Source organism: Salvelinus alpinus, chromosome 3 (genome assembly GCF_045679555.1).
Source record: "Salvelinus alpinus chromosome 3, SLU_Salpinus.1, whole genome shotgun sequence".
NCBI classification, from domain to species: Eukaryota; Metazoa; Chordata; class Actinopteri; order Salmoniformes; family Salmonidae; genus Salvelinus; species Salvelinus alpinus.
Window position 1 is genome coordinate 6,484,894 of NC_092088.1, and position 14,122 is coordinate 6,499,015.

Sequence of the window (14,122 nt, forward strand, 5' to 3'; positions counted from 1 at the left end):
GGTCATCTGATGCAGAGCAGGAGCAGATCGTTGGAGGAGCTGGGAGAAAGAGCGGGGATCCGATCATCTCGCCTACTGAGGAAGGTCGTCGCTGAGGTCTGTGACTCCTTGCCAGTGCTTCATCGTCAGTATGTGACTGACACTTCCAATTCTGATCGGTGGAAGGAGGGTCTGGATTATGTGTTCCCTGCACTGATTGTTAGTGCTGTGGTGGGGGCATTTGAGGAGGACGTGGGGATGCTGCTTTCCTTTGATACCCCGGAGCTGGGGGATTTCAAGGAGGTGGGGAAGAAGGCCATGTACAGAATATGTGTAAAGGTGTCCCATGCCTCTTCCCTGGAAGGGGTAAAAACGACGAGGTGGGCGGGTGTGCTTGGTCCAGGTGCTTCCCCAAAAGGCTGTTGGCGATCATTATACAAACTGCCTATTGATAAGAGGACAGCTGACCTCCAATGGAGGATCATACATGGAGCCATAGCCACCAACATGCATCTGGTACACCTGGACCCTACTGTTGGGGAGGGGTGTCCAACATGCATCTGGTACACCTGGACCCTACTGTTGGGGAGGGGTGTCCAACATGCATCTGGTACACCTGGACCCTACTGTTGGGGAGGGGTGTCCAACATGCATCTGGTACACCTGGACCCTACTGTTGGGGGAGGGGTGTCCAACATGCATCTGGTACACCTGGACCCTACTGTTGGGGAGGGGTGTCCAACATGCATCTGGTACACCTGGACCCTACTGTTGGGGAGGGGTGTCCAACATGTATCTGGTACACCTGGACCCTACTGTTGGGGAGGGTGTCCATTCTGTGCAGAGTCTGAAACTCTGGCACACCTGTTTTTACTGTGTCCCAGGTTGGTCGGGATGATTGACCTGATCACTGACTGGTTCTCAACGTTGGGAGAGGTTTTCTCTTCCCAACTGTATATATTTGGGCCAAAGTACAGGTTCAGTCAAAAGGGTGTCGTTGTGTTGCTTAACTTTGTGTTAGGGGCAGCAAAAGTAGCGATATGGAAGACCCGAAAGAACAGTATTCGGGGACAAGGGTCTGTGGATGTGGTGGAAATGCTGGAGGGAATGGTGGCAGCGAGACTAAGGGTTGAGTTTGCCTATTATAAACTTGTCAACAATATTGATCTGTTTTTGAGTATATGGGGTATTCAGAGGCTGTTGTGTTTAGTTACTGTGGAGGAGGAGTTGGAGTTGTGTTTTTAATTGATGTGTAACTGTGGTTTTGTATGAGTATTTATTGTGTGGTGGGCTCCCAGACCCAATAAAGATTATTTCAAAACTCTCTCTCTCTCTCTCTCTCTCTCTCTCTCTCTCTCTCTCTCTCTCTCTCTCTCTCTCTCTCTCTCTCTCTCTCTCTCTCTCTTTCTCTTTCTCTTTCTCTTTCTCTTTCTCTTTCTTTCTCTCTCTTTCTCTTTCTTTCTTTCTTTCTCTCTCTCTCTTTCTCTTTCTTGAGAGTTTAGTCATCATGATTGACCAAACTTTATTGCCAGCAGCTCAGTTCGTTTTCAAGAGGTTCTGTGTGTTTGGTCTGTCCATGCCGTGCTTCACAGTCCTCCATTCCTTACCACTGTGTGTTGTCTCTCTCTCTCTCTCTCTGTCTCTCTCTCTCTGTCTCTCTCTCTCTGTCTCTGTCTGTCCAGGTGGTGAGCCGGGTGGCAGCGCAGCAAGGTTATGACCTGGACCTGGGGTACAGGGTCCTAGCAGTGTGTGCTGCCAACAGAGACAAGTTCACTCCCAAATCAGCAGGTAGGACCAGCTCTTCCTTCCTGTTGTTGTGATGTTACAGCAGATCCACTGACCAGGGTCGTATTCACTAGAAACACTTGTTTTTGGCTTCCTTGTTGCAGAACGTTTTGCTTCGGTGTGCGCTAATGAATACGAACCATACGAACCATGACTGGTACATCCCTTGTATCCATTCCATTGTTTTGTCGCTGAAACAGCCAGTCTGTTTTGTCGCTGAAACAGCCAGTCTGTTTTGTCGCTGAAACAGCCAGTATGTTTTGTAGTTGAAACAGCCAGTCTGTTTTGTAGTTGAAGCAGCCAGTCTGTTTTGTCGCTGAAACAGCCAGTCTGTTTTGTAGTTGAAGCAGCCAGTCTGTTTTGTAGCTGGAACAGCCAGTCTGTTTTGTAGCTGAAACAGACAGTCTTTTTTGTTGTTGAAACAGCCAGTCTGTTTTGTAGCTGAAACAGCCAGTCTGTTTTGTAGTTGAAACAGCCAGTCTGTTTTGTAGTTGAAACAGCCAGTCTGTTTTGTAGTTGAAACAGCCAGTCTGTTTTGTAGTTGAAGCAGCCAGTCTGTTTTGTAGTTGAAGCAGCCAGTCTGTTTTGTAGTTGAAACAGCCAGTCTGTTTTCTGGCTGAAACAGCCAAACGTCTGTTTTGTGGCTGAAACAGCCAGTCTGTTTTGTCGCTGGAACAGCCAGTATGTTTTGTAGTTGAAACAGCCAGTCTGTTTTGTAGTTGAAACAGCCAGTCTGTTTTCTGGCTGAAACAGCCAGTCTGTTTTGTAGCAGAAACAGCATGATGATGGATCATGGGGAGAATGAAGATGTGTTCGCTGTAGCGAGCTCGGCAGAAGGCACGTAACCATGGTTACGGTGGGATATTTTGCGGTGGCCGTTTGAAGAATGTGTGATTTGTGGTTGCCGCCTCTCTCTCTCTCTCGGGTTAGGAGGAAAATCTGATCCGCAATTGCCGCTGTAATGTAGAGGTTTGGTCAGTAGGAGTCATAACTCTGGTTGTCCAGGAAATAAAACACACACTGTTATTTTTATTTATTATTATTTATTTTTTTCACCTTTATTTAACCAGGTAGGCTAGTTGAGAACAAGTTCTCATTTGCAACTGCGACCTGGCCAAGATAAAGCATTTTAATGATCTTTAATATTTTAGGTTATTCAATTAATTTGTTTATGACTGTATTGAGGCTTTGAATGATGTAGCAGTGGCTAGAAGAAGGTGTGCTAGTTGTGTCCTTTAGGATATTTGCCGGGGATAGCTAGTTTACCTAATTCATTATTTAATGATTGTATTGACAAGGGCTGACCCAAATTAGTCGACTGGTCGATTATTTGGCCGTTAGGCTGTTGTTCGACCCGAGATTGTTTTAGTTGAGCAGTAACACATATATACAGTTCATTCCGTTTTAGAATAAGGCTGTAACGTGACATGGGGGGAAAAGGGGAAGGGGTCTGAATACTTTCCGAATGCCCTGTATTTGCACCCATCTCAGTGAACTAATCCGTTGTGGAGGCCTAGACTGAAATCCGAAAATGTGGTCGGAGGCTCCATGTGGAGGGTGTGAAGCAATTTTGGAGTCTCCAGAGGCATGTAGAGACCACATCGCCATGTACCCCCCACATCGCCATGTACCCCTAGGCTCTGCATAGCTCCACATTGACATGATTGGTAGACGGGTCCAGAATATGTTGTACAATGTTGCAAGGTCGCTAGTGCAAGCTTTGAGCCAGACCCAAGTTAATAATTGATACATTGTTTCATGATTTTGAGATAGGAAGACGTTATTACTAGTGATTCACCGATATTACATTTTTGGCCGATTCCGATATTTTTCTCCCCCCAACTCCCCCCCCCCCCCCAAAAAAAAACTATGCAGAATTCCCCCCCCCCCCCCCCCCCACCACACACACACAAAAATAAACAATACCAATATCCGATATATATTCCTTGTCCCCCCCTCGGCTGGGATTGGGAGTCCCATAGGGCGGCGCACAATTGGCCCAGCGTCGTCCGGGCCGTCATTGTAAATGAGAATTTGTTCTTAACTGATTTGCCTCGTTAAATAAAGGTTTCACACACACACACACTGACCAAATAGTTATTTTGTTGGCATTTATTGTCCCCATTACCAGTAAAACATAATCAAAACGTATTTCTTTCACTTACTTGCTGTGCTGTTTCATTGTTCAGTTGTTTCATTCTCAACCAGGATTTCTATGGAACGCCGTTTGGGCCTTTGTATGTCAAGAAAGATACACTCAAATAAGCTTGTTGACCAATCAGGGACCTGAATATGACCGCACGTCAAATAATAATTTAACTTGTTCATACACTTTTTACGCAGTTATTACACTGTCACTCGTATTTCATCTGTCACAACGATTCGTCGATACGCTATGATGCTGGTAAAGTTGTCTCGCTCACCTACAGTGCTGGTCATAAAACAAAAGCAAGCTAGCTGATGGATGCAAACAATGTTCTTCCCCAAAAACACAGCAAAACGACAATCTGTTTCAGTAGCTATAGTTAGCTAGCTAGCTAACTATATAGCTAGGTGTCATCATCTAAAATAACCCTCATTTATAAGACAGTTCTTATTTTATTAATGGTGGTCGGACCCATCTATGTGAAGCTAGCCACAATAAGGATTAGCCACAATAGTGGACTTTGTGGTTAGTTTTCAAAATAAAAGTATGGCATAATTCTACTTTTTGTATTAATTTGCATCACTGTCAATGACATACTTTTATTTTGAAGAAAAACCGCAAATTCCACTATTGTGCCTAATCCTTATTGTGGCTAGCTTCACAACACATAACCCGGTCCGGTCAAGCCTCACTAGCCAGATGAATCTAGCTGGCTGCTTATAGCGTTAGCTTTGGGCAACAGGGTTAAGTAGTTGGCTAGCTATTTATTTGGAGTTAAATTTCAAAAGGCGAACAACAAGTGACAACCTAGCTAATACTTAATCACAATAATTCCTAAATCAATGCGAAGAATAATGAAAATGACTGCAGTTTCTACTGGTCATTGTTTTCAGGCTGGTTGTATTGGTGCTAGCTAGATACCAAGCTAAATCTAGCTACCCCAGAAGTTGCGGTCGAAACAAATGATGCTTTATTACCAACGCGGTATTGTAAACACATCGCTCGTGGCCAGTGTATGCAGACTTTTTTATACAGCTTTGACAATGCTACTGTATCTTTTCTGAGACGCAAAGACCCAAACGGCGTTCTATAGTATGTATGTCGTGAAGCTAATAGCAGTGACACTATTACTGTGTAACACCGGTAGGGCAACATCTGAAAAATAGCGCATTTGGTAGTGGGTACCGGTGCTCGACCAGTTGGCAAAAGACAACATCACCCACGACAGAGAACGGTTGATTGTCAAGGGAAATGAATTCCATTATCTTGGCTTTAATGGATTTCGCCTTTGAGCTGCCTCGCTGAAATGTTCTTACTCTTTCAAATGACTGCTCGACTTGTTGACTGCTCGATCCACACAGCAGACATTGTGGGCTAGGTTAGGAATGCAGTGTAGCGCAACATTTTACGTGGCGTCATTACGTCCTGTACCTACGTTATATATGTATGCACGGTAGCTTTGACATCAGTTTTTAACATCTGCGTTAAACTAGACATCGGGCCGATACCGATATGTTCACCGATATATTGTGTATCCCTAGTTATTATAATATAAATTAAACTGTTGCACGGAGATCGGTAGGAATTGTAAGATAAATTGTCATTCCACATGAGGAGGAAGGTTGCCGAATCCTCGTGTAGCCTATTACCAGCAACTTCAGGAGAGTAATGGCAGAATCTGCGAAAAGCCAGCAGGAGTGGGAGGAGAATAGTTGGGTCTGGATCTCTGGCTCCCTCTTGAGGCATCAAACCATAAGCTTAAAGCATCAGACAAGCTCAGTGCCTGTAGTTGATTTTATTAAAACACACAGGATATTTTGAAAATTTGAATGATTTTGTGTTGTTCCTCATCATTTACACCTTGATTATTCAGATCCTCTCTACTTTTGTTATGAAGGAATAAGAGCTAAATACAAGGGCCAAGACAAGGATCCTAGCTGTTTAGACAGAGGGACATGAAGGAGTATCGAGACAAGGATCCTAGCTGTTTAGACAGAGGGACATGAAGGAGTATTGAGACAAGGATCCTAGCTGTTTAGACAGAGGGTCATGAAGGAGTATTGAGACAAGGATCCTAGCTGTTTAGACAGAGGGACATGAAGGATTATCGAGACAAGGATCCTAGCTGTTTAGACAGAGGGTCATGAAGGAATATCGAGACAAGGACCCTAGCTGTTTAGACAGAGGGACATGAAGGAGTATCGAGACAAGGATCCTAGCTGTTTAGACAGAGGGTCATGAAGGAATATCGAGACAAGGATCCTAGCTGTTTAGACAGAGGGTCATGAAGGAATATCGAGACAAGGACCCTAGCTGTTTAGACAGAGGGTCATGAAGGAGTATCGAGACAAGGATCCTAGCTGTTTAGACAGAGGGTCATGAAGGAATATCGAGACAAGGATCCTAGCTGTTTAGACAGAGGGACATGAAGGAATATCGAGACAAGGATCCTAGCTGTTTAGACAGAGGGTCATGAAGGAATATCGAGACAAGGATCCTAGCTGTTTAGACAGAGGGACATGAAGGAGTATCGAGACAAGGATCCTAGCTGTTTAGACAGAGGGTCATGAAGGAGTATTGAGACAAGGATCCTAGCTGTTTAGACAGAGGGACATGAAGGAGTATCGAGACAAGGATCCTAGCTGTTTAGACAGAGGGACATGAAGGAGTATCGAGACAAGGATCCTAGCTGTTTAGACAGAGGGACATGAAGGATTATCGAGACAAGGATCCTAGCTGTTTAGACAGAGGGTCATGAAGGAGTTTTGAGACAAGGATCCTAGCTGTTTAGACAGAGGGACATGAAGGAGTATCGAGACAAGGACCCTAGCTGTTTAGACAGAGGGTCATGAAGGAGTATTGAGACAAGGATCCTAGCTGTTTAGACAGAGGGACATGAAGGAGTATCGAGACAAGGATCCTAGCTGTTTAGCCAGAGGGACTTGAAGGAGTATCGAGACAAGGATCCTAGCTGTTTAGACAGAGGGACATGGAGTATCGAGACAAGGATCCTAGCTGTTTAGACAGAGAGTGAGTCCCCACACATAGAAATAGAATTACTAATACCAACATTCCCATTCAAGTCTACTGTGTTATCTGATGTGTGGACCCAAGCGGCTAGGTTGAAGATACCCAGTGTTAGTGAAGACAAAACAGATTCGTGGAACCAAACGCCGTTGCTAACTAGCATCTCAGATCCCTTAGTTTAGAATTCAACTTAGCCAAGCAGCAGACATATTGACTTCACCCGTAAGTGTTGCCACCATTGGTCCGGGTTGCTTTATTCTATTCATTCTATTTCTATGGCCACACACTGGCAGTCAGGGACAGACATAGAGAAGCATAGCAGCTTAGACGGACACACAGAGAGAGAGAGAGAGAGAGAGAGAGAGAGAGAGAGAGAGAGAGCCGTACTTATAGAAATATAATTACCAGAAAGAACATTCCCATTCAAGTCAATGTTCTGTGATGCGTGAACTGGCTTTATCCCGTCTAGTGATTCTATTTCTATGGCCACACACTGGCTGCCTGTGAGAGAGAGAGAGAGAGAGAGGCTCTTAAACGGCCCCTCACACACAGGGCCCCAGGGGTAGAGCCTGGAGAAAGACGTCCAGCCGGGCCGTTGCCAAGCGACAGAGAGAGGGAGTTAATCACATGACAGGGCCAGGACGGCGGCAACGTGTCGGCGCGGCAACGGGTCGGCTATCTGACACCAGACACAGACAAGCCAGTGTCTACTGTGATTCACTGAGAGGGAGGGAGGGAGGAGGGAGGGAGGGAGGAGGAGGGAGAGAGGGAGGAGGAGGGAGAGAGGAGGAAGGAGGAGAGAGGAGGAGGGAGGGAGAGAGGAGGAGGGAGGGAGGAGGAGGGAGGGAGGGAGGAGGAGGGAGGATGGAGGGAGGGAGGGAGGAGGAGGGAGAGATAAGGAGGGAGGAAGGAGGAGAGAGGAGGAGGGAGGGAGAGAGGAGGAGGGAGGGAGGAGGAGGGAGAGAGGAGGAGGGAGGGAGAGAGGAGGAGGGAGTGAGGAGGAGGAGGGAGAGAGGAGGGAGGGAGGAGGAGGGAGGATGGAGGGAGGGAGGAGGAGGGAGGGAGGGAGGGAGGAGGAGGGAGAGAGGAGGAGGAGGGAGAGAGGAGGAGGGAGGGAGGAGGAGGAGGGAGGGAGGAGGGAGAGAGAAGATGGAGTCTTTGGAACGCAGCACCTCCCTTCTTCTCTCCCTCCTCCTCCACCTCCTCCTCCTCAGACTCTAACACAGAACAAATCAACAGAGGAATGCCAGATTAGTGAAGAGGAAAATGAGAGGGGGGGGGGGGGGGGGTAAGATAGGGAAAGAGACAAAGAGAGAGGACGGGTTAGGAAAATGAGAGGAGAGAAAGCGAGAGGAGAGATGGGGGATTAGTCATGTGAAGTGAAGAGGCTTTAATTGAATACAGTGTTCTTTGCATAATGTAGTTTTAACTATAATTTATTTTACTCCGTCTGCCAGGCTTCCTGGACTCCATCCAACCCTTAAGGAGGCTCAATGATTTCACTACACAGATCAGACACACACACACACACAGACACTTAAAGAGGCTCAGTGACTACACCACACAGATCTGAGACAGAGCAGAGAGCACATTTCAAACCCCTTCACTCTATCACTAAATATGGCTGCATCCCAAATGGGAAACCCCGTTCCCTACATAGTGCACTACTTTTGACGAGAGCCCTATGTGTACTGGTCCAAAGTAGTGCACTACATAAGGAATAGGGTGCTATTTGGAACACAAAACTAATGACAGAGAGTGGTTATGTACTTTGCGTTACACAATATGTTATTGTAGAGTTTAAATGTAGAACGCTGGTCCACCTAGAACACAGAACTGCTACTGTTTGTTCTTCTGTGTTGACGATAGCGACCGAGTGGTGCAACGGTCTAAGGAACTGCATCGCAGTGCTAGATGTGTCACTACAGACCCTGGTTTGATCCCGGGCTGTATCACAACCGGCTGTGATCAGGAGTCCCATAGTGCGGCGGACAATTGGCCCCGCGCCGCCCGGGTTAGGGGAGGGTTTGGCCGGGTTAGGCCGTCATTGTAAAATCAACATTTGTTCTTAACTGACTGTTTTTAGATTTTTTTTTGCAAATGTATTAAAAATAACAAACAGAAATACATTATTTACATAAGTATTCAGAGCCTTTACTATGAGACTCGAAATTGAGCTCAATTGAGTTTCCATTGATCATCCTTGAGATGTTTCTACAACTTGATTGGAGTCCCCCTGTGGTAAATTCAATTGATTGGACATGATTTGGAAAGGCACACAAATGTCTATATAAGGTCCCACAGTTGACAGTGCATGTCAGAGAAAAAACCAAGCCATGAGGTTTAAGGTATTGTCCGTAGAGCTCCGAGACAGGATTGTATAGAGGGACAGATCTGGGGAAAACATTTCTGCATCATTGAATGTCCCCCAAGAACACAGTGACCTCCATCATTCTTAAATGAAAGAAGTTTGGAATCACCTAGACTTTTCCTAGAGCTGGCCACCCGACCAAACTGAGTAGTCGTGGGAGAAGGGCCTTGGTCAGGGAAGTGACCAAGAAACCAGTGGTCACTCTGACAGAGCTCCAGAGTTCCTCTATGGAGATGGGAGAAACTTCCAGAAGGACAACCATCTCTGCAGCACTCTACCAATCAGGCCTTTTATAGTAGAGTGGCTTAGACGGAAGCCACTCCTCAGTAAATGGCACATGACAGCCCACTTGGAGTTTGCCAAAAGGCACCTGAAGACTCTCAGACCATGAGAAACAAGATTGAACTCGTCTGAAGGAAACCTGGCACCATCCCTACGGTGAAGTATTGTGGTGGCAGATGTTTTTCAGCGGCAGGGACTGGGAGACCAGTTAGGATCGAGACAAGGATGAACGGAGCAAGGTACAGAGAGATCCTTGATGAAAACCTGTTCCAGAGCGCTCAGGACCTCAGACTGCGGCGAAGGTTCACCTTCAAACAGGACAACAACCCTAAGCACAGCCAAGACAACGTAAGAGTGGCTTCGGGACAAGTCTCTGCATGTCCTTGAGTGGCCCAGCCAGAGCCAGAGCCTTGACTTGAACCCGATCAAACATCTCTGGAGAGACCTGAAAATAGCTGTGCAGAAATGCTCCCCATCCAACCCAACAGAGCTTGAGGGGATCTGCAGAGACGAATGGGAGAAACTTCCCAAATACAGGTGGGCCAAGCTTGTAGCATCATACCCAAGAAGACTCAAGGCTGTAATCGCTGCAAAATGTGCTTCAGCAAAGTACTGAGTAGAGGGACTGCTCTGCGCTACAGAGGGTAGTGCGTACGGTCCAGTACGTCACTAGGGCCAAGCTTCTTGACATCCAGGCTGAAATGTCAGGCCTTTCCTTGTGAGGGGTAGAGAAGGATCTGTGGATTAGCCTGCCAGATCAGTTGTGACCTCTTTGTCAATGGGATTAGCCTGCCAGACCAGTTGTGACCTCTTTGTCAATGGGATTAGCCTGTCAGACCAGTTGTTATCTCTTTGTCAATGGGATTAGCCTGCCAGACCAGTTGTGACCTCTTTGTCAATGGGATTAGCCTGTCAGACCAGTTGTTATCTCTTTGTCAATGAGATTAGCCTGCCAGACCAGTTGTGACCTCTTTGTCAATGGGATTAGCCTGCCAGACCAGTTGTGACCTCTTTGTCAATGGGATTAGCCTGTCAGACCAGTTGTTATCTCTTTGTCAATGAGATTAGCCTGCCAGACCAGTTGTGACCTCTTTGTCAGTGGGATTAGCCTGCCAGACCAGTTGTGACCTTTTTGTCAATGGGATTAGCCTGCCAGACCAGTAGTGACCTCTTTGTCAATGGGATTAGCCTGCCAGACCAGTTGTGACCTCTTTGTCAATGGGATTAGCCTGTCAGACCAGTTGTTATCTCTTTGTCAATGGGATTAGCCTGCCAGACCAGTTGTGACCTCTTTGTCAATGGGATTAGCCTGTCAGACCAGTTGTTATCTCTTTGTCAATGAGATTAGCCTGCCAGACCAGTTGTGACCTCTTTGTCAATGGGATTAGCCTGCCAGACCAGTTGTGACCTCTTTGTCAATGGGATTAGCCTGTCAGACCAGTTATCTCTTTGTCAATGAGATTAGCCTGCCAGACCAGTTGTGACCTCTTTGTCAGTGGGATTAGCCTGCCAGACCAGTTGTGACCTCTTTGTCAATGGGATTAGCCTGCCAGACCAGTAGTGACCTCTTTGTCAATGGGATTAGCCTGCCAGACCAGTTGTGACCTCTTTGTCAATGGGATTAGCCTGTCAGACCAGTTGTTATCTCTTTGTCAATGGGATTAGCCTGCCAGACCAGTTGTGACCTCTTTGTCAATGGGATTAGCCTGCCAGACCAGTTGTGACCTCTTTGTCAATGGGATTAGCCTGCCAGACCAGTTTTGACCTCTTTGTCAATGGGATTAGCCTGCCAGACCAGTTGTGACCTCTTTGTCAATGGGATTAGCCTGCCAGACCAGTTGTGACCTCTTTGTCAGTGGGATTAGCCTGCCAGACCAGCTGTGACCTCTTTGTCAATGGGATTAGCCTGCCAGACCAGTTGTGACCTCTTTGTCAATGGGATTAGCCTGCCAGACCAGTAGTGACCTCTTTGTCAATGGGATTAGCCTGCCAGACCAGTTGTGACCTCTTTGTCAATGGGATTAGCCTGCCAGACCAGTTGTGACCTCTTTGTCAATGGGATTAGCCTGCCAGACCAGTAGTGACCTCTTTGTCAATGGGATTAGCCTGCCAGACCAGTTGTGACCTCTTTGTCAATGGGATTAGTCATTGTAAATAAGAATTTGTTCTTAGTTTAAATAAAGGTTAAATAAATAAAAAATACAACTATTTGAGAGCTCTGGTCAGAAGTAGTGCATTTTAGAAACAGACTGTTTTACTACAGGCCAAAGCCAATCACAGTTCTGCACCTGGCCTTATACACTGTCAAAAGAACGGGCCAGGGATCACTCACTCTATTGGACCAATACACCTAACTAGGCATGCGTCCCGAATGGCACCCTATTCCCTATATAGTGCACTACTTTAGACCAGGGCCCTATGGAACCCTATTCCCTATATATAGTGCACTACTTCAGACCAGAGCCCTATGGCACCCTATTCCCTGTATAGTGCACTACTTTAGACCAGAGCCCTATGGCACCCTATTCCCTATATATAGTGCACTACTTCAGACCAGAGCCCTATGGCACCCTATTCCCTATATATAGTGCACTACTTCAGACCAGAGCCCTATGGCACCCTATTCCCTATATATAGTGCACTACTTCAGACCAGAGCCCTATGGCACCCTATTCCCTATATATAGTGCACTACTTTAGACCAGAGCCCTATGGCACCCTATTCCCTATATATAGTGCACTACTTTAGACCAGAGCCCTATGGCACCCTATTCCCTATATATAGTGCACTACTTTAGACCAGAGCCCTATGGCACCCTATTCCCTGTATAGTGCACTACTTTAGACCAGAGCCCTATGGAACCCTATTCCCAATATATAGTGCACTACTTTAGACCAGAGCCCTATGGAACCCTATTCCCTATATATAGTGCACTACTTTAGACCAGAGCCCTATGGCACCCTATTCCCTGTATAGTGCACTACTTTAGACCAGAGCCCTATGGCACCCTATTCCCTGTATAGTGCACTACATTTGACTAGGGTTCTGAAAAGTAGTGCACTATCTAGGGAATAGGGTTCCATTGGGTCAGTCAATGCTGGATCTGACAGGATAACAAACCATTTTAGATAAATACACAAGCAGCACTTCTAATTATGCACTTCTAGTTATAATCTCCACCCGGCACAGCCAGAAGAGGACTGGCCACCCCTCATAGCCTGGTTCCTCTCTAGGTTTCTTCCTAGGTTTTGGCCTTTCTAGGGAGTTTTTCCCAGCCGCCGTGCTTCTACACCTGCATTGCTTGCTGTTTGGGGTTTTAGGCTGGGTTTCTGTACAGCACTTCGAGATATTAGCTGATGTACGAAGGGCTATATAAAATAAACTTGATTGATTGATTCTCCCTGTAATATGTTACAAACCTCACAGGGTCTACTAAATCAGCCTCATACATACAACTCCTTATCAGAGGTCGAAGTTGCACCAGACCACCCCTCTCTGGCCCCGGGTAATGGTACAGTCTGGTACAAGTGTTTGGATAAAACCCTTAATCACTGTTCTCCCTCTATCTGGGGTCAGAGTGGCACATTCCAAATCTCTCTGCTCCAGCCAGCCCTTGGAATTCCTCAGGTCTAAAGAGAGGGAAGGATGAGAGGAGAAGGAAGGAGGGAAGAGAGGAGAGGAGAAGGAAGGAGGGAAGAGAGGAGAGGAGAGGAAAGAGATGAGAGGGAAGGATGGAAGGCACTAATATAGAAGAGAGAGGGGAGACTGACTGGATGGAAGGTACTAATATAGAAGAGAGAGGGGAGACTGACTGGCTGGAAGGTACTAATATAGAAGAGAGAGGGGAGACTGACTGGATGGAATGCACTAATATAGAAGAGAGAGGGGAGACTGACTGGATAGAAGGCACTAATATAGAAGAGAGAGGGGAGACTGACTGGATAGAAGGCACTAATATAGAAGAGAGAGGGGAGACTGACTGGATGGAAGGCACTAATATAGAAGAGAGAGGGGAGACTGACTGGAGGGAAGGCACTAATATAGAAGAGAGAGAGGGGAGACTGACTGGATGGAAGGCACTAATATAGAAGAGAGAGAGGGGAGACTGACTGGATGGAAGGCACTAATATAGAAGAGAGAGAGGAGACTGACTGGATGGAAGGTACTAATATAGAAGAGAGAGGGGAGACTGACTGGATGGAAGGCACTAATATAGAAGAGAGAGAGGGGAGACTGACTGGATGGAAGGCACTAATATAGGAGAGAGAGAGAGGAGACTGACTGGCTGGAAGGTACTAATATAGAAGAGAGAGGGGAGACTGACTGGATGGAAGGCACTAATATAGGAGAGAGAGGGGAGACTGACTGGATGGAAGGTACTAATATAGAAGAGAGAGAGGGGAGACTGACTGGATGGAAGGCACTAATATAGAAGAGAGAGGGGAGACTGACTGGATGGAAGGCACTAATATAGAAGAGAGAGAGGAGGCTGACTGGATGGAAGGTACTAATATAGAAGAGAGAGGGGAGAC

At 46.5% G+C, this 14,122-nt stretch overlaps 1 protein-coding gene across 1 annotated transcript in view; it reads left to right on the forward strand.

Annotated features, from left to right (window-relative positions):
- LOC139569942 (zinc finger MIZ domain-containing protein 1-like) overlaps positions 1–14,122 on the forward strand; it is a 286,857-nt gene that overhangs the window by 176,066 nt on the left and 96,669 nt on the right. The window contains exon 4 of the mRNA XM_071391332.1: positions 1,662–1,767. Within this exon, the coding sequence (XP_071247433.1) occupies positions 1,662–1,767 (106 nt within the window). The remainder of the gene's footprint in view (positions 1–1,661; positions 1,768–14,122) is intronic.